The sequence below is a fragment of the Paroedura picta genome, chromosome 8 (assembly GCF_049243985.1).
Source record: "Paroedura picta isolate Pp20150507F chromosome 8, Ppicta_v3.0, whole genome shotgun sequence".
Lineage (NCBI taxonomy): Eukaryota > Metazoa > Chordata > Lepidosauria > Squamata > Gekkonidae > Paroedura > Paroedura picta.
The window spans coordinates 37,045,775-37,065,725 of NC_135376.1; the positions used below are offsets into that span (position 1 = coordinate 37,045,775).

At 42.7% G+C, this 19,951-nt stretch overlaps 1 protein-coding gene across 4 annotated transcripts in view; it reads right to left on the reverse strand.

Moving 5' to 3' along the window:
• The window catches only part of RYK (receptor like tyrosine kinase), a 29,843-nt gene extending 16,040 nt beyond the window's left edge, over positions 1–13,803 (reverse strand). For all 4 annotated transcript variants that reach the window (XM_077349103.1, XM_077349101.1, XM_077349100.1 and 1 more), the window contains exons 1-5: positions 13,380–13,803; positions 6,579–6,700; positions 4,353–4,452; positions 3,337–3,471; positions 2,417–2,473 (exon numbers count right to left, since the gene is read on the reverse strand). In XM_077349103.1, coding sequence (XP_077205218.1) covers positions 2,417–2,473; positions 3,337–3,471; positions 4,353–4,452; positions 6,579–6,700; positions 13,380–13,638 — 673 coding nt within the window. In that variant the 5' untranslated portion in view covers positions 13,639–13,803. The remainder of the gene's footprint in view (positions 1–2,416; positions 2,474–3,336; positions 3,472–4,352; positions 4,453–6,578; positions 6,701–13,379) is intronic.
• Positions 13,804–19,951: the final 6,148 nt, after the last annotated feature.

A 19,951-nucleotide genomic window follows, 5' to 3' on the forward strand; every position in this document is an offset into this window, starting at 1 on the left:
GTCTTCAGCAGAAACTCTTTCAATCTTATCAGTGGCCTTCCTTGAAGAAGAAGCATACCAAAACCTCCGACTGTGAAATCTGGTAAACAGCACAGCCTGGTCTAGTGTGCCTTGCCATCACTTTTTATCTCCACTGATTCCATAGGCAAAGTGTTGAGCAATAATTTGTACTTTACTCGATATTTCATATTTGTGTTTTAGGACAGGGGTAGTCAACCTGTGGTCTTCCAGATGTCCATGGACTACAATTCCCATGAGCCCCCAGCCAGCGTTTGCTGGCAGGGGGCTCATGGGAATTGTAGTCCATGGACATCTGGAGGACCACAGGTTGATTACCCCTATTTTAGGATATTAGGAGTTGCGACTGTTTTATTGGTTTTATATAATCAACAATGTTTCTTACTGAGGCAGTATCTTTCAAGAACCTAGAAAAAACTGGGTCACCAAATTGAGCTTGAACTTTTCACTTGAATATTCTATTGTAATAAGACTTCAAAACAACAAAGGAAGATATTTTAGCCCACAATTAAGGGATATGGGGCAGAAAAGTTTCCATTTCTAAATACATAGTTTTATAAAATCCATAATATAAACAACAAATATTGCCAATACAATATTAGCAAGTCTGGCAATTTTAAACTTGTAATTAATCTTTCATAAGATTATCCACAAAACTATGCATGTTTTACTGATTTGTAAATATGGAGTGGGAAATCAAGTTATACACATGAATTCACCTGATTAGCTTTGGTTTTGATTTGACCTGCACAGCCAAAATTCTAAAGTACGTGTCTCCTGTCTCATGGTGAGATGCTGGAATCTGAGACGGAACGAGCAAATGATACCTCAGAAAGTGACAATGAAAACGAGGTGTTCAGTAACCTCTGTAGAACAGTAAAATTATCCTGCTATAGATGAATGGGCAACCATGTCAATTGCATATCATGCACAGTATTCTGCATGTGCTAAAATTAGTTTGTTGATTCACATGTCTTTGTTTTAAAATTCAATATACACAACGTAGGGCAGGTATGATAGGCTGCAGCTATATTTTATTTTGATTAAAACTGCCAAGCCTCCAATTTGTTTGGACATTGTTTGGACTTGATTCCCCTTCCCCCCCATTCAAGTATTTGTTGAAATAACTAGGACATACCATTAAAATGGGATACTTTTAAATGTGTTTAGTAAATGTGTCAGGAAGCACTGGCAGCAGTCCCCTCAACTTGCAAGTTCTCTGGGGAGGGAGCAATGTCTGGACCCCTTCTGGAGGTAGGCAAGAAATCTAAGTCCCTGGTTGGCTCATCCCCACCTCTATGGAGACTGACAGGGGGAGGAGCTAGGATCTGTCCAGACTGGCAGCCTATTGGTAGCCTGCCATTGTGCTCAAGCAGCCAGTAGCATGTCAGCCAGGCTGAAATGCCAAGGACTGTCTTGGTCCTTTTGCCATTTAAGCACCCACCTGCCTTAAAATGGAGAGATGGGCTGGGGAGAGGCTTGCATACATGACTGCACAGCTAACATGACATTCCCAAACCATATGGAGTATAGCAGTGGTCCCCAACCTGTGGGCCGCGGCCCGGCGCCGGGCCGCAAAGGCCATGGCGCCGGGCCACGGCTCCCTCTCCCCGCCCCCCCCCGCAGTAAAAAACTTCCCAGGCCGCAATCTTGCGGCCCGGGAAGCTTCTTACTGCGGGCGGGCGGGGAGAGGGAATCAGGGCCGGGCCGTGCCCGCGCGGCCCGATCCGCGGGCGCGGCTCGCGGGCGTGGCCCGCGCGGTCGCGGTCCCCGCGGGCGCGGCCCGATGCCCTGCCGGTCCCCAGCCTAATAAAGGTTGGGGACCACTGGAGTATAGGGTTGAGGCAGGGGAACACCTCCTTTAAACTTTAAAGCCTTGCCATTGAAAAACCTGCCCATCTTATAGCCACTATATCTGATGGAGGATGGCTCATTGGCCAAGTCCCTCGTGGTAAGGCCCCAGTTTCATTTAAAGTTTACACTCCCCATATCAGCATTTTAATCCCTGATTTAGTAGGTCAAGATTTTAAAATACAGCATGGAATACCAACATTTTTGTCTTTGGCATACCCAAACTTAGTTAAAGACTGGTTCCTGACTTTACCGCCAAATGCCCAGTCCTGTCCCCCCATCCTGAAACATGACCACTATAAAAGGAAAGAGCAAGCCAATTTATTTATCTTGAAAGGTCCACAGATTATTTTGATGTGGCCTTCAACAATAAGCAAACAGTCTACATCATCCTCTACCCAATTTACTTGTCACACAATTTCAATTCACATACAAAAATGCAACATGTGTTGCACGTCACTGATGCTTTCAGGAATTTTACCCCATTTTAGAAAATTCAGGAAAAAATTGAATACTATATATTTACAGGAAAAGGACATTTACTTACAAATAGGTTTGCTGCTATTTTTGTCAGATACTGGTGGTTTTACTTCTAGTTCTAGCTCTAATGACAAGAGAAGAAAACAGTCTTTTAAAATCACTTTTCTTGTAAAAGTATGAAGTAATGCAAATGTAAAAAGCAGGTTGTGTTACTAAGGTTCTACTGAAGGATGACCATCAGCTACGTAACTATTTATTCAACAACAAAAAACTATTCTAAGGTGACAACTGAGAAACAGTCCAATATGGGTCTACAAAGGAAAAGTAACAAACTGGTGTTGAACCATTAACTTCAGCTACAGCACCAGAGAGAAGCCAGCCCTAACAGATGTTTAAGAACTTAATTCAGTACTAACTTCCAAAGACAGCAATGCCTAAACATGGGAAACTAGAGATGAAAAAGCCCAGTTAAGCTAAATTAAGTCTGAGATTTACGAAGCTCCAAACAAGGGATGAAAGCTGGATTCTTGTAGGCATTAATATAATATCCTGCATATCTCATATAATATAATATCCTGCATATCCCTAATATAATATCCTGCATATCCCTAATATAATATCCTGCATATCCCTAATTTGGGGTCTTCCTGAAAGTCTCAAAATTAATGAATCCACTGGTACCTACCAGATTAAGAAATAGTATGAAATTCTGCTCCAGTAAATAGAAAAGTATTCCCCAAACACATTACAAATGCAGCAGGTTTAATAAAAGCATTACCACTAGCAGCCCCCAATACACCTTCCTCTGCACTGATTGCATACAGGAATCACAATACCTCAGTTTGTCACTAGGGAAATGCAGCACTTTATCTGGTTCTTTGGAGGGCTGATGAAACAGAGGAGCCCAGCAGATGGAAAGGTGCCCAGAGTGATTTGCAAGCATGTACTGGGTTTAAAAAGGAGGATAAAATAAAACACATTACTTACTTTTGTAACACATTTTCCTCCGTTTGAAATTTAAAACTGTGATGTTTTTGGAAGCATTTACTGTCATGTTGAGCTGCATAAGTACCGTAACTTCAGAATCAAGTCTGCCAGTGCAAGAAAGTTCTACACGGAACACTGAAAATAGAAAAGCCATATGGGGTTCTAAAATATGAAGAAGAGTTGGTTTTATACTCCACTTTTCATTACCTGAAGGAGTTTCAAAGTGGCTTACAATTGCTTTTCCTTCCTCTGCCCACAACAGACACCTTGTTGAGGTAAGTGAGGCTGAGAGAGCTTGGACAGAACTGCAGTGAGAACAGTTCTAACAGGACTGTGACTAGCCCAAGTTCATTCAGATGGCTGCATCTGGATGAATGGGAAATCAAACCTTGCAAACTGGCATGCATTTTTATTTTCATAGTAGTATTTCACTTTGCTGCAAGTTATTTATTTTACTTAATTTCTGTGTGCATGTGCACAGCACTTCTCAAGCCTTTGAATCTAAAGTGTAGTATAAGTTCAGTTATTCTAACGCCTAGTTACGGTCACTTCTGAAGAAAACCATTTGTTTGGCATCTGATGCACATCACTGTCATGATGAGTATAAATCAACCATGATTCCACTGTTCTTTTCAGTAAGAACTGCTCACTGGTGCTCTCTGCTCTTCCTATTCATACTTAGTTGTTCTTCAGGAAGAACCTTTCTTTGAATGCCAGGACTATCATTTTCATAATGATTATATTAAGAAAACAAGTCACACTTAACCTATCGTTCAGAATTCCTTGAAGCCAACAGCAAACATGTAACTAAAGATAACAGCCATAGGCTTTGAAGAGTGGGAGTAGGTACAGTCTGACTTCTTCCCATACCAGAAAAGTAATATTAAAATCTTGAGCTCATATGGGAGCAGCCCATCTCACAGATTCTCCCTATATCAGTACTCATCATCTCAGAAACAGTCAGCTTAAGTGTTCCCAGTGTAAGAAAATCTAATTGCTAATGAAGCACTACTTACCTGATAGAGTACGAGGGACTTCTCCTTGTAGAGAAATATTTACATGTGGCGTATCCATAGCCAGAAGGTTATCAACTTGAAACCCCAGTTTATATTCAATCTGCAAAAAAATGACACAATAAAGCAAAAAGAAATACACTTAGTAATGGAGGTGCATCCTAATTTAGATAAAATAAGATTCAAAATCTGTTAAAGCTATGCACCTAAGTAAAATGATCATGGCATAAAGTCAGAGGACCTTACCAATTTTTAAATTAACTTTGAGAAAGATATGTGGCTGTATAAGGAGCAGTTGCTAAGCCCTAAGTATCCTTTTAAAATGCCCAACAACTCCTTCATAAATTCATGTTCCCACAGACTGTACTCCTGTACCCCAGCTTGTTGGAGTTTATGGAACGCAGTTCTCTTGGGGGGGGGGAGCATAAGAAGAGAGGTGGCCCCTCAAGATTGGAAGGCCCAGACCACGTATGGCCTTGAAGGCAATTACCAAGACCTTAAGCCTGATCTGCAGTTCAACTGGTAGTCAGTTCAGCTGTTGAAGAGTGAGCTGGATGTGGGCCATCCAGGGTGTTCTTGTAAGGAACCTGGCTGCTGCATTCTGTACCAGCTGGAATTTCTGGAGCTGGGATAAGGGTAGAGTGAGTTAATAACATGGATAACTGTGGTTGCGGGGGGGGGGGGGGGAATCCAACCTACTAAAAGCCTATTTGTACCTGAAAGCACTAAAGAGAATTCAAACCACTCTCTCTGCCTCAGCCAGGTTTCTCCTTTGACTACAGCAGCCTATCTCAACCAGGGTTTGATGAAACCCTGGAGTTTCCCGAATCAGCAGGAATTTATTTTGATAATATTTTTTCAAATTTGTTAAATATTTCCCAGGTGATATGGAGATATATGGTTATGTAAAAAACAAACAAACAAAAACAATGGCCAATGATGGACCTGGAGGGGGTGGAAATGGGAAGGCTTCCCAACCACATTCTGCAGGAGAATCAACAGTCACACACTGAACATTTCCTGGCACAAGTCATCCACCACCATCCATTCAATCACCTTCCTCAAGAACAGAACAATAGTTATAGAAGTCTTCTTTAGAACTAGATTCACAGCAGCCTGTTTCAAGGCTAAAGATATCACTCCATTTCTTAAGGATGTCTTTAGCACCTCTCTGACCCAATCCAAGGTTCCACACTTACAGCAGATTTTGTTTTACGTATTTGCTGGCGTATAAGACTACTTTCCCCCCCTGAAAAACATGCCTCCAAGTGGGGGGGTCGTCCTATACGCCGGGTGCACTTCAGTTGGGATAGACATAGCTGCCCATAATGGCCCATAGTACTGTAATGTAATGTAACAAACTCTATATTTTGAGTGGAAATGTTGGGGAGTAGTCTTATACGCCCAGTCGTCTTATACGCTGGCAAATACGATACTTATTCAAAATATTTCTTTGCTGCCTTTCCAGCCACATAGGTCCCAAGGCATGACCAGGAAGGGCAGTAGGACAATGGTCCAGCAAGCATGTATAGGCCTCAAACTTCCAAGGATCCTGCCCACATCCTCAGAATGAATAAACTGAAAAGTATCCAAAGAGCTGACCAATTCAGAACCTCCATCTCCAAAGGGAGTAACCCCCTGAAGTCTAATGGTAGAAGGTAAGTCAGGGAACAACTCGGCCTCTGTGCCATGTTTACTGGTCCTTCAGGGCAACTGGTTAACCACTGTATGAAACAATGTTGATCTAGACAGTCTACCGATCCAACAGTACTTGTCATGTTTTCATTTAAAGGCAGTTTTCTAATTCAAAATCTGATGTCTGCAAACAGGAAAATCAGAGCTTGACTGTTTATCACAATAAAATCAGAGTCCAGTAGCACCTTTAGGACCAACAAAGATTTATTCAAGGCGTGAGCTTTCGAGCTCACTCCTTGAATAAACCTTTGTTGGTCTTAAAGGTGCTCCTGGACTCCGATTTTATTGTGCTACTTTAGACCAACACAGCTACTCATTTGAGAATTCTACCAAACAGAAGCAATCAGACTTTTTAAAAAATCCCACATTTTAAAAATGGCTATATTTCCTGCCAGAACATTGCCTTAAATAAGATAATCTTTGGTCCATGGGGCAGTTTTATCTCTAGCTTTCCTATTAGATACAAACACTGACACACAATGGACTTTTCTGGCTTAGTGTACCTACACTGAATAAAAGATAGTTGATGCTTACCTTTGCCTTAGCATGCCAACTGAAATGGAGGCTGCTCGTCTCACTGGGTACCAAGAGATTGAATGACAAGGCATAGTGATTGATAAGATCATTCCTCACATAATAGAGTTCTGCATCAATACCTGGAATGATTTCAAATAGGAAAGAAAATAATAGGTGAGAAATCCAGCTACAGATGACTTTCAGCATAATTGACCAAACAAGTCAATTATGGTTGGGTTTAGGAATATTTTTAAAAAATAAAGCAATGTGCCACCTCATAAACTTGCTGGAGTAAAAGAAAAAAGAATACAATAAAATCATAAACGTAACACAGCAACATTATCAAAAATAAAACAAGCCATACAAATGTGCCAGGTACAAAAAAAACGGCATAAAATAACAACCTAAAAGGATATTCATAAATCAGTTCTCAGATTAGAGGAAGACAACCCCCCCCCCAAAAAAAAAGGTGAAGTCCCTCAGCAAAAAGGTCTGATGAAAAAAAATGTATCTCAATAGCAAGGCAGCAGTAGACTCCGAATGAGGACACCATTACAAAAACAAGGAGCCTACACTGAAATACCACTCTCTAGATGCCACCCATTTTTTCTTGACAGGTGGAGCTGCAGGAAACAAGGCTTTGGAAGACCTTAACTGGCCATCTGGATAGTGCGGGGAGCTGCGGTTGTATGTTCCCCCAAGTCATTTATGGCTGTAAATGTAAGAATAAGCACTTTATTCTTTATTTTATTTTTTATTTGTTTATTCTTTATTCTTATGATTTATATTCATAAGAGATAAAAACAGAAGCCTTTTCTCTTTCTTTGTGTATCTTCCCCCCTTCTTTCTCTTTAATATCTGTATTTTATGTTATGTTTTAAAATTTTAAGCATCATTTTAAAAAACATATATCACAACCATGGACTACAAATATTCTAAATACCTCAAATCTATCTCTATTTTTAGGAAGGCAATATGTGAAGGAACAATAACTATAGGACAAAAGAACACACTAACTCTTATGAACACATAAAAAGAGAATTTAGAATTTTCAAAGAATCTATTGTAGGTAAGGGAGGAGCAATTCATGCAATTGGTTTAAATAATCTGTCCCGGAAATCAACTGAATGGATCTATCTAAAATTCTTTTGACACGCAGTCTCCACTAAACAAGCTCATATGCAGAAAACGTAAGGATCAGAGATGTAGTTTCTCATTACTGAATCTTACTTATCCTAAAGCAAACCACATCACAAGGCCTACATTTTTTTGCTTTGCATTTTAAGAGGAAGCACAATGTTTTGCCAAAGCAAGTTCTAACTAATATTCATATACATTTTTGTGCTCTGCATCTGAGTAAAACCAGAGAGAATAAATTAAATCAAGCATAGAATAAGGGAGACTTGCACCATACCATAAAAAGACAATGTCATATTTTAAAGAGAACACATTCCGAAGCACAGACAAGAGCAAAAGACAGATATTTATTGTTCATCATGAAAGATGCTTCATGCACCCATATGGCCTGTCGAGGGCAAATCATTCCTCTGACTTGAGAGCTGGACCAAGTGCTGGCTGCCGACCTGGAGCTGGGCAGTGAGGGGTTGGCTGTTTTGCCTTGGCAAAGAGGATGCAAGTGGGCATCCTCATGAGGGTGCATCCTCCTGGCAAGGGAGTGCAAACTAGCCTGTATCTGTGACCCTTGGATAAAAGGCAGCATTGATCTCTGAAATGCAAAACTTGTACAATGGAACTGTGAACTCTGCATAAGAAGTGCAGAGGCTAGAGGCCAGGAGGAACAGCAGGTGGAAGAGGTTGAGTTGAGTTGACAGTTTAATTGAGTTGACAGTAGCACTAGTTTTGCTGGGTACATAGCACTGGTTTTGCTGGGCCTGCAAATTGTCCCCCTTCTGTTTCTACTGCAGAGATTTTCTGAGACTCATGATTCTGTTCTTCAAGGCTTCTATGACCCTTGTTTGTTTGTTTGTTTTTGCTGTTATTTTCCTTCATCTTCTTTGGAACCCGATAAATCTAATACACAATTAACTTGGAGGGCCTGTAGAGGAGAGTCACCAAGAGGCCCATGGCAAGCTTGGTGTCTTCAGCAAACTGGGGACCATTCTACCATGTCACAAACAGAACCAGTTTGTTTAGCATCAAATTTTTGATGGCCCACAGTATGTGAACTGAGCACCTTATGAATTGATCCATATTTTTCCAGTTAGTAGCCGTCCCTATATATATATGTTTTTTTTCAAGTGGTACTTGAATTAAAGTAGTCAAGCATTAGTGACAGAGTTTCATAAAACAGAAAAGTTCTCAATTAGCATTGGAAAGTTAGTTTTGTTTATTTAATAGGACTTCTCTTTGAACTTCAGAAATTCTCTCTGAAAAGCTGTAATTTGAAAAGCTGCATTTTGTTTTCCAAGCATTTAAATGATTTCAAACAATCACACGCAACTCTAGTGTCATTTTCCTTTTATTTTACGTATGTTCTAGAGCATCTATAAATTAAGACCAATTCTTGTAACCATTTGGTTCTCATTGTGTTAGCAACTGGGTTAAATTTTTGAAGTCGGAAATATTATTCCAGGAAAATGTTGCTTAATATTTCTGAAAGGACTTTTGTGAGGCAGCTTCCCTTTATGGGCTATGACATGGAGATGGGAAGCAAACATGAAAGATTTTACATTTAACTGGGTGCACATCCTTTCAAAACACATTAACATCGCATTTACTAAAGAACACACCTTCCTTTGAAGTGAATCTAAACAGGCACGACATCCAGTGTCTTCCAGCCAATAACTCTAAATTTCTCTCATCAGTATACTGGGCCATAGCTCACGTTACCACTATATGCTAGCATCTACTGATGCTTCAGTGCTAGCATCTACTGAATTTCAACTGATACTCATTTGAATCTATCCTTATGAAAGTTGACATAAGACTTGCTTCCACCCCCCAACTACCACTTCACTACCAAAATATTTAAATTTTAATACAGGAAAACTATGCTTTGTTTATTGGCAAAAGGTACTACAGGGCACAACACATAAATATCTACAAACTCAAGTCAAAAGAAAAACAGGCTTCTTAAAAAAATGTTTTAAGCCACTGACTGCCAAAGAGACAAGCCACACTAATGAAGACATGCTATTGCTGAGTTTAAAGTTTGTGTAGTAAAACCAAAACAAATTATATTTACATACATACACTGCTCTCAAGCAGTTATTGCTTCTTTGAGTTCCAGCCATAACCATTCAAATGCAGTGATTCCTAGCAAAATAGTCTTTAGACTATATTTTGACATACTGTTAACGGAACCGTTTAGTCCCAGATACTGACACTTGAATGAAACTTGCTTTTACGTAACACATGTAAAACTGTGGTAGAAGAATGTTCCTATCATTCCTAGTTTACATATCACTATACAAACGGTAATGCACTGGCAGGGCCACTCTGTATTGAGTCTGCCATGAAAACACCCAAGGGTCAGACATGACTCGGTGCTTGCACAGGGGATACCTTTACCTTATACATACAAGCAAGCAAACAGAGCAAAGCCATGTACTCTACCTTCGGGTAGAGAAAAGCGGCATGTAAGAACCAACTCTTCTTCTTCTACTTGACATTTGGATGACCATTTGAAAAAAGTAGTCTCTTGCCTACTGAGCAGATCAGTGCCTGAAATTGTCTAGGACTAGGTCAAAGGGCATGCTGTAACTTTGCCTCCAGAGCTGTGGTAAAGGAAGACCGCACACTTTTCTTCGCACAAGTTCAACGAAGGAACCAAAACATCACATTTACTTGAATGTCATCGGTTCTCACTTGAAGGCCATTTCCCCTCGCACCATTCCCATTGAACAAGCCTGGTACAAGTTTTCTCGGTGTGTATGTACTAAACTGAACTAACTTCAACACATCCAAGATAACAGAACCCAGAAAATAGAGCTTCAAGTCAAATATTAATTTCTGTGCATTACAGTGCATTAAAAAAAGGACCCGTCCATGTGCTGCAGAAGCCATGTGGCCAGTGCCCATACAGTTTGAGTTACCTAAAAGTCAAAGTAACTGGTCAGCTCCAAACAAAACCAATTCTAGTCAAAAAACACTTATCTGGCTGCCCACTGGAACTTTAGATTGCATATTATTGGTCCAAGATATTAATTTGCTGCACCCTAGAAATCTTCAAAAAGTCAAAGCAAGCTGATTCCCTACTACTATGAGTGTATTCAGCCTCATCACCCAACGGGCCCAAGTCTCATCTTGTTGCATCGCCACCATAGAAGCAGATCTTGAGAGTAGGCCTTTTCTTAGTATAACTAAGCCTAACTTGAAATCGGGACTCACAAAGCAAGGCAAAATGTTGTGTGTGTGAAATGTATTTCATGGTAACTGCAACTTGTTTAGAGTATGGCAGTCCAATTATTGTCAGGAGTTGGTAGGAGAACTATCTCACCCATCTTTAAACTACTATATTTAGCTGCCAGTTTGTTTCCAGGTTGAATTCAAGGTGCTAATTATGACCCTTTTACAAACCAGGACATTCTCTTCCCATATTCCCTTGCATGGAAACTGCAGTCTTCAGGCTATCACCTACAGGCTGTTCCTTGGCTTAAGGAAGGTCACCTAGCAGTGACCAGAGCTATGTACCTGTTTAATAATAGCTCTCACCCTATGAAACAGACTCCTTGAGAAAGGGAGGAGTGCTGTCTTTAGAAATTTTTAGGAGGCCTTTCAAAACTGTTTAATTTCTAGGGCTTTTAATGAAGTATAAGGCTGCAGCCATTGGAGGGGGTGGCATTGAGGTTTTCACAGTATGTGTTTTAAATGTGATTTTACCAGATACCTTTAGCTTAGAAGGAAATACCAGGGGTCTTCCGCACTCATTCATAATAGCACAATGGTTACAAATTGAAATCGCTACTGTTTTGCTGTTATGCACAATGTCGTTGACAATCTGCAACACTCCTGAAACCGATCCGCAAAAAGCGCTTCGTTGTAGCGCTTTCAGGGAAATCCCAAAAAGTGGATTCACCCTCCGGAAAGAGCTACACTCTTGCAACACTAGCGGGAAAGTTCTGTGCGTTACCATTGTTGCGGTTTCTGCAAAGTCCCTCCCCCTAGCTCTCTCCTCTGATCTTCCGGCGAAGCAATCACCATTTTTTTTTCTCGGAGCGAGAGGAGATCAATGCACCGGCGAGCCTTCGTTTACCCAGCGAGGCTTCCCTGGCTGCAGTCCCTCCCCAGAGCTGTTTTAAGTCACCAAGCACGAAGCAACACACAGCCCCATTTGCTGATTTATTTCCCCTTTATTTTCCACTGTATTTTCGGCCGAAAATCGCACCCGTGCGAGGGGGTTATTTTTTTTCCCCCACTCGGGGGGAGCGTGGCAACGATGAAACGGCAGCTCAAACACCACCTGCTAGCTAGATGGGTCTCTCCGTTGCAACATGTGTTTTTTTTTAAACCTTCCTTAAAGGGAAAGGGGCTTTTTGGGAGCATGATAACAGCCGCCCATTGGCTGCTTGACGGCCAGGGGCGGGACAAAGCTCGGCCATGTCGCTTTCTGGCTAGCGATTTTTGCCGAGACCGGAACCCTGTGGGAAACGATAGAAATGCAACTGGATTCCACTACAAAGCCAGGTATGCACAACGACGAATTCCACTATTTAAAATGGAGTTTTTTCGTTCCGCAACCAATTTGCTATATAGATCCTGGTGCGGAATGGCCCCAAGTATAAATTAGTCTTCCAAACAAATACAAATGCATTTACCAGAACACAACTAATTTTATTAACTATTCCCAGTCATTCCCACAAGATAACTCGGGGGATAGAAGCAACTCTCTCCCTGTGTAAATCACAAAGTGCACACTTGTGCTAGGTTCAACATTTACCAAATGTTAGCATAAAATTAAGCATTTTAATTAATTAAGGCTCAAAATAAGATATAGGCAGTTATACAAGTAGTGGTGGGCAACTGATGAACTGGAAACATAAGAACTACAAAATATATTGCAGCCAACACTCGGGCCTCCAAGCAACACTGCATCAATTCTGCATGCAGAGGAACACCTGCAGCACCTTTGATATCCTACGTTATCCTATGCAAAAACAGCAATACAAGTTCATCTATCTGTTCCCTCGCAGCCTCCACCCAAATAGGGACTCCATAAAAAAAAACTGTGACCCAACTTCGCTATTAAATAGCACTCTAGCTGCAGGGGCAAATTGCCTGCCTTGAGTGTAAAAAAACGACAACATCAGACAACCACCTTCATTGCTATTGCAGCTTTGGACTATGCATCTCTAAGATGATATGACCAATTCACAGACGCATGAAAAATTATACCTAAATTTGCCCATTTGCTCGCTAGGTTTCCCATCGACATACCAATTCAAAACACTCCGGGACAAACCCCATCCCCCACAACTCGCGGGCTGCGGCAAGCGAGTCTGCCGGCCTCAGTTTTCCATTTGCAAAAGCAACTTTCACTAGGCGGTTGTGAGGGCAGGTCCGGCAAGCCCCTTGCTCAGATGAAGGGCCACCCAAAGGAGCAGGGCTGCAAAAACCAACACCCCTCCTGCCCCCCCCCCCGGTGCTCCATGCTTTCCACGCCAAGAACCAATGCAATGTGCTCCAGGCAAGCCGACCGTGCAGAAGGGCAAGGAAAGCAGGCCGTGGGGGATCGAGGCCACCCCCCTCCCCCGGAACCCACGGCCCAGCCCCGGCCTGCTTGGCTTCCTCCAGCTGGAGCCCATTAGGTCCGCGCCCGCCCCGCCACCGCCGGTCTCCGGCCCCCGTCTGCCCACTCACCGATGAGACGCCGCACCTCCTCCTGGCTCATGTAGACACTCAGGCCGGGCGCGGCGGCGGCGGCAAGGGGGGCCCCGGAGGGACCCACGCTCGGCCCCCTCAGGCTTTCGGCGCCCGTAGCCGGTGGCAGCGGCGGCAGCAGCAGGAGCAGGGCGGGGAGCAGCGCGAGGACCAGGCTGCGGCGGCGGCGACGGCCGGGCCGGGACAGGCTCGCCGCAGAGGCATCGCCGCTTCCGCCCCCCCGGCCGCCCAGCACCATCGCTCGCTCGCTCCCTCCCGGCTCCCCCACCGGGGAGGGGACGCCGCCCTCCGCCTCAGCGGCCGCTCATCCTCCGGCCGCGCGCACTCGCGCCACTCGGGCCGGATCCTGGAGCGGCCCCCCGCCCCAGAAGCGCGCAAGGCCGAATCGCGCCGACTGAAACTAGCCCCGCCTCCCCCGTGCCGAACACGCCTGCGCGCCCCTGCCGCTTCTCCTGCGCCTGCGCCCAGGAGCCCAACCCTCGCTGGCCCTGCTTTGCCCAACCGGAGTCGCGCTCAGCGCCGGGAGACGTCGAAGCCGGCTTGGGAGGGAGCCTCGCGCGAGCCCGCTTTGCACCGGGATCCGGCCATTCGGGAAATGTTAACCAGGCTTGCTTTATTTTTCTTTTTTTAAACATTATAGTTGTTAGTGGGATGTATTGCACTGGTTTTATGTTATTGCAAAAAACTTTTAACCAAACACTACCTGTTTGCAAGGCATGGTACATCAGGATATGTAGGTAGTACTGGCCTGCCAGAGATGCCAGAATGTTTGCAAAAGAATGGGACTTCGTTCCCGCTCTGTATGATCCAAGCTGGAGTCTCAAGGCAAAACAAAATTGGTATAAGGTGACAGTGAGATGTTCCTGAATACATCAAGAGACAGCAAATCGATTGGACAGTGAGTAATATTTTTGTTAAAAAGGGAAAGGCATAATGATAATAGGAATCAAGCTGTTACATGTGACTGTGTGATGAGAATACTTTCAGTGGAACACTAGTGGAGAATTAAATATTTCCTCTGTAGTGAGAGTTGCACAGTGTTAATTAAAGTTTGTTCCACAAATATGCAGTTTAAGCAGAGGTATACCCTTCTAAACTCACTGGAAGTCAGAGTATTTAGAAGGGGTGTATCTCTGCTTAGGATGGTACTGTCTCATTATGGCATTCTTTGCAAAGTTTGTACTAGCAGGTATCACATTTTCATCTGCTCCATTTTTATCGCTTTTTTCTGTCATAGAACTGGGCTGTATACATAGGTTCCCGGGAGGTATTCTATCCCAAGCATTCACTCAACCACTACCTAAATTCAGATGAATAGTCGTCTTGGTCTGCAGTAGGAGAGCAAGATTTAAGTCCGGAACGCTTTAAAGACCAACAAAGTGCTCTGCATATAAGCTTTTGAGAGTTAAAGCCCTCTTCATCAAATACCTGATGTAAGTAACTTTGACTCTCAATAGCTGATCTCCTGGACATTTAGTTGGTCTTTAAGGTGCTACTGGTCTTGAGTCTTGCTCAACTGAACAAGGGTCAGAATGGAGGAAGAAGAGAAGCTTCATGATATAGGAACTTTGTAAGCTTATGGGTGGGATTTTGATTACCCAAATTATTTACTCCTTAACACAAACCTTACTTTATTACTGCTTTATTTCCAATTTGTATCTCTTCATGCTTACATGTTTTATCTGTGTGTGTGAACAGGAATAGGATCTGTGTGAAGTTGAGGTTTTCCAGGCAAAAGAGCACTATTACAAAAGAGCACTGCTAGACATAAACTTCCTCACATGTAAAAACTCATTTTATAACTGCAGTTTAATTTTGCTTTGGGGATTTTAAAGTGAGCAACGTAAATTGTCCCCTGAAACTAATAAAGAGCTACAGCAACTGTTGCAGCCCCAGTTTGTCATTTTCATGTCTCCCCATCCCCTGAACAAACCATGCTGTGTAGCATTCTGCCTGTGTGTTGGTGGGCGAATCTCTGTTTTTCAAGGGTGCTGCTGGCATTTCATATGTAAAACATAAAAGATGCTGTACTTGCATCTTCGTGTTGTAGATCTGATCAGTATGTAAGTGATTTTCCTGAATCCCTTTGATTCCCATTCAACATCACCTTTGTCTTGTCAGTATGGGATGGTACTTTACTGGAGGGGCTGACAGTCCATTTGTAGATTTAGCTGATTCCAAGTCTGGGCAAAATGTGGAGATTATCTCACACAAGGGCCTATCGAATTCCAGTCCAGAGTCTAGATAGACCTTGTCATCCAGTGGTCCCCAACCTTTTTATCACCGGGGACCACTCAACGCCGGGGACCATTCAATGCCTTTTACTGAGGCCCGGTGGGGGGGGGGGGTAGTTTACTCCTCCACTCTCAACCACTGCCCTAATGCTCTCTGATCGCTATGGTAATGTTTAAACATCCCTTCAAAATAAGATACAGACACGCCACAACAATGAACATAAGGAACATTTTATTTTCACTCATGAAAATATTCACTATTTTAACTCATGACAATGACAAATCAATGGGAACCCTGAGCTTGTTTCTCTGCAACGAGATAGTCCCATCTGGGAGTGATGGGAGACAATGACACCCGAAGTGTGTTGTAAAGGGCCGGGGAGGATGAAGTAAAGGGCCGGGGGGGGGGGCATCCTTCGGGGCCCACCTTTAATTAGTCGAAGGACCACATGTGGTCCGCAGCCCACAGGTTGGGGATCGCCAGAGGACATTGGGAGCAATCTATTTGCTTTGGTTTGATAATAGATGAGGGAGAAGAATACAGTCCTCCTATTTTATTTGTTTTGGTTTGATAATAGATGAGGGAGAAGAATACAGTCCTCCTATTTTTGTCTCCCTTCTCTCCCAAGTTTTTGCTCTAGTTCATGGTCTTGAACCATGGCGTTCCCCCCTCCCAACAAGTTATCTTAGCATCTCTCTCTTTTCCTACCTGCCTCCAGGAATCTGAGGTTTCATGCTCGATACAAATGTTCATGTTAAAACAGCTGACTGTTCTCAAGAAAGCTGGTCTTTGAAGATAGTGGGAATGGGAAGGAATAGCTTTTGGGGGGGGGGAGGGGGTTGTCTATAACCACCCTGTCCTTGATTGTTCATCACCTGACACTAAGATTATTTCCTGGCTCTCTTAGTCTGCTGCTCAGTGTCCTGACCTTGCTTATCACTCTAGCTCCTCCTCCTCCTCCTGTTCTGTGCCTCTAATGTCATATGATTTCCCAGTACAAACTTTCTGCTGAATGGATTTCTTGATGTCTGGAAGTTAAAGGTGATTCCCACATCTGGAAAGGTTTATTTTTTATTTACTTCATTCATTCCCCACTTTCCTCTCCAATGGGGACTCTAAAGAAGATTACATCAATTTGATTTCCTTTGTTTTAATTTCACAACAGTCCTGTGAAGTAGGTTAGGGTAAGAATATGTGACTGGCCCATGGTCATCCAGTGAGTGTCCATGGTCCAAGAAAGGATTTGAACCTGAGTCTCTAAACACTAGACAGCAAAGCAAAATTACTAGAATCACTGACCCAGATTCACCCAGTCTTCAGGAGAAGCAAAAAAGTGAGTCACTCAAAGCGACACTATCTAGGAGGTGTTAACATCTGTTAACGCCAATATAGAAAAAAGTTTCAAATCTGAGGGTAAGTCAAAAGTATTGCTACTTTCATACATGCATAGGTTTATTCCAAACAAAACATGTTTAAAGTCATATTCTAGGTGGCAAATAAGCAATTCAAAAGCCAGTAACAAGCAAGATATTTCACCAATATATACGAGGAGACTATCTGGCAAGAAATCTTAGAGGCAATTCTAAAAAATAATAAAAAGGAATTTTATTGAAAAAACAAATAAAAGTGGTCACTAACAACATACATACAATGTAATCTCAATAAGCCACACAGAGGAAACTAAAGTGCAAAGGGAGAATTCAGGTCATATGAAAATCATATTTACCATCTGATGAACTGAGAGGGAGGGGTTCCAGAAGAAGTAGCCTGGCTAGCAAACTGGGTTTTGCATAAATAAGGTAGAGCCAAGTAAGATAACTAGGATAGCTTGTCTCTGCTCTCTTTTTATAGTAAATTTTTACCTTGAGGGTTAGGGGCAGGGCATGGAAGCCCAAAAACAAAGCTTTGATATGATCAGGAATGCTGTGACAAAGAAACAGAGGTTAGTTAATGAGTGAACCAGACTTTGATAAAGAAACTCTAATGGGCCATTAGGGGACCCTGAATGGGAATGGACTTCATCTGCACTCTGGTTCAGAGGGGGAATCCATGTGTGGAAGACCCTTTGTTCATGGGATTTTAATGTACCAGTAATTAAGAACAAAAGAAAGTGTGAGTTCACCAAGAAGAGAGCTTAAGGTGAAACAATACAGCATAGTAATTAGATCATTAATTAGTCCCATTCCTTTGTTCCAGTTATACTTGGGAAGAATATCCTGTCCAGCCCTCTGTGCAGATAACTGTATCACCCTTGTGACAGCCAGGAGATCTCTTGCTGGATACCTGATATCACATACAGACTGCCAGTTGACCTATTTCTGTCATGCAAAGCATTATGGATAGCCATGTGTCTGGCTTGACCTGTCTTGCTTATAGTGAAACAGAAAAATGGAGGATTGCACCTGCTTTCCTTCCTTGCACAGCAAAGGGCATGCCTGGGGCCTATCAGAGGAATTCCCCCCCCCCATAATGACAATGCATCTGCTCATTCTTCAAGGGTAACAAGGGCTGTCCTATGAGAATTTTATTAGGAAGCCTTATGCCATCCACCCTCCAGCCTGATCTTGCCCCTTCACACTTCGTTTTATTCTTAAAACTCAAAAGAACATTGAAAGGGAACACATTTGCTTCCCTCAAGGATGCCAAAACTACCGTTTTGACATGGTGTAAATCAACGAGCACAGAATTATTTGGGGAAGGGTGCTGGGAACGTTGCCTTCAGAAGTGTATAGATCAATAGTTTCACATTTTGATATTTTCGTTTAATTTGATATTTTCATTTATGCATTTGTAGCAATACTTTTTGTCTTACCCTCTTATTATGCAGCCCTCCTTTAAGTGGAGTTCTCTCTTCCTCTCACTTGTCACCACAAAAAGCCTTTATAATTGCCAGAGCCCTATATCCTCAGGTAATGGCTCAGGCCACCTTAAGTCATAGCTCCCTACATCACCAGCTCCCTCAGAGAAGAACTAGTTTTTGGCCAGGTATGCAGTTGCCATATAGGACACAAAGTCTATCTCCTAGAAGGGGCTTTCAACTACATGCAACTTTTACCTCTTCTGGACAGAATGTTGGCTATTCTATTAATTGTCCATCACCTAGAAGGGTTTGCATTTTCATCCAAGACCCTGTGAAACCAAGATCCTTCCTCTGAGACCATCAAGACACACAAAAGGACAAACTCGATCTCTGTTTTGTTTGATTTCAAAACAATTGAAAGGGTAAGTAACTGGATTTGGGGTGCAGCACTGAGGAAGGAGGTGTCTTACTACTTTCCTTCTACACCACTTCCCTGAATGAAACCATCCTAAGCAGAGTTATACCTTTCTCAGTCCACTGAAGTGAATACTTAGGATTACTGTGTAAATCCACACTCCCAAGTTGACAGTGTTTCCATGTTTTCCAAAATGATTTCTTTAAAGCATGGAACCGAGAGTGTAAGTTGCACATGCAAATACTAGTACGGTAGCAGCTCAGAAGACCAAATATGTGGAGACTTAGCAAGCTGTTGCTACTTCCAAGCAATTCCACTATGCTGTTGCACTTTGTGGGAAACAGCACAAAGGTTCCCAGGAGTGTGGTTTGTCATATGAAGTAGCTTCTGGAATATGTGGGTGTGTTATTAAGGTCTACCCCAGGACTGGCTGCACACGCTAATCGGACCTGACACTCAGTTTGTAGTGATTTGTGTGTTGACTTATGGCTACCTCATGTAAGGGGCTTGCAAGGCAAGTGAGAAACAGAGGGGGTTTGCCATTGCCTTCCTTTGCCATTTCCCTGGGGGTCTCCATCCAGAGACTAATCAGGGCTGACTCGGTTTAGCTTCTGAGATGTGACAAGATCGGGCTATAGCATGTCACCTTCTTTCCACAGGAAAGTAATGCATTAAATCTCCCTTTTGGTCCTTCTCATCAGAAAAAAATCATGAAGTCTTGTTTATAAGACTGTGCATTAGAAGGCATTAATGCTCAGGAGCCAGAGAGCCTTGCGGCAAAGTTGCTTTTATTTTCAGTGAGCTAATTTATTTCCCCCAAATGTAGCCAAGATGCGGGGCAGAAGAGCTGAAATGCATTTTGGACTGTTAAACATCTAACAGATCAGAGACAAAGCATTCTAGGCACATTAGCCTAGGAAATTAACTGTAGCTATGACTGAATGAAATAAGCAGACACATGTGGGCTGAGGCTGCAAAAGAGCAGAGCATCTGCACATTATTACAGCCTGTGGTTGGGAGCCTACATACCATTCTTTTGTTTGCCTTATAAGGGGAGTAGTGTGTGGGGCAATGGTGCTAAGCATGAAATGATTTTTCTCT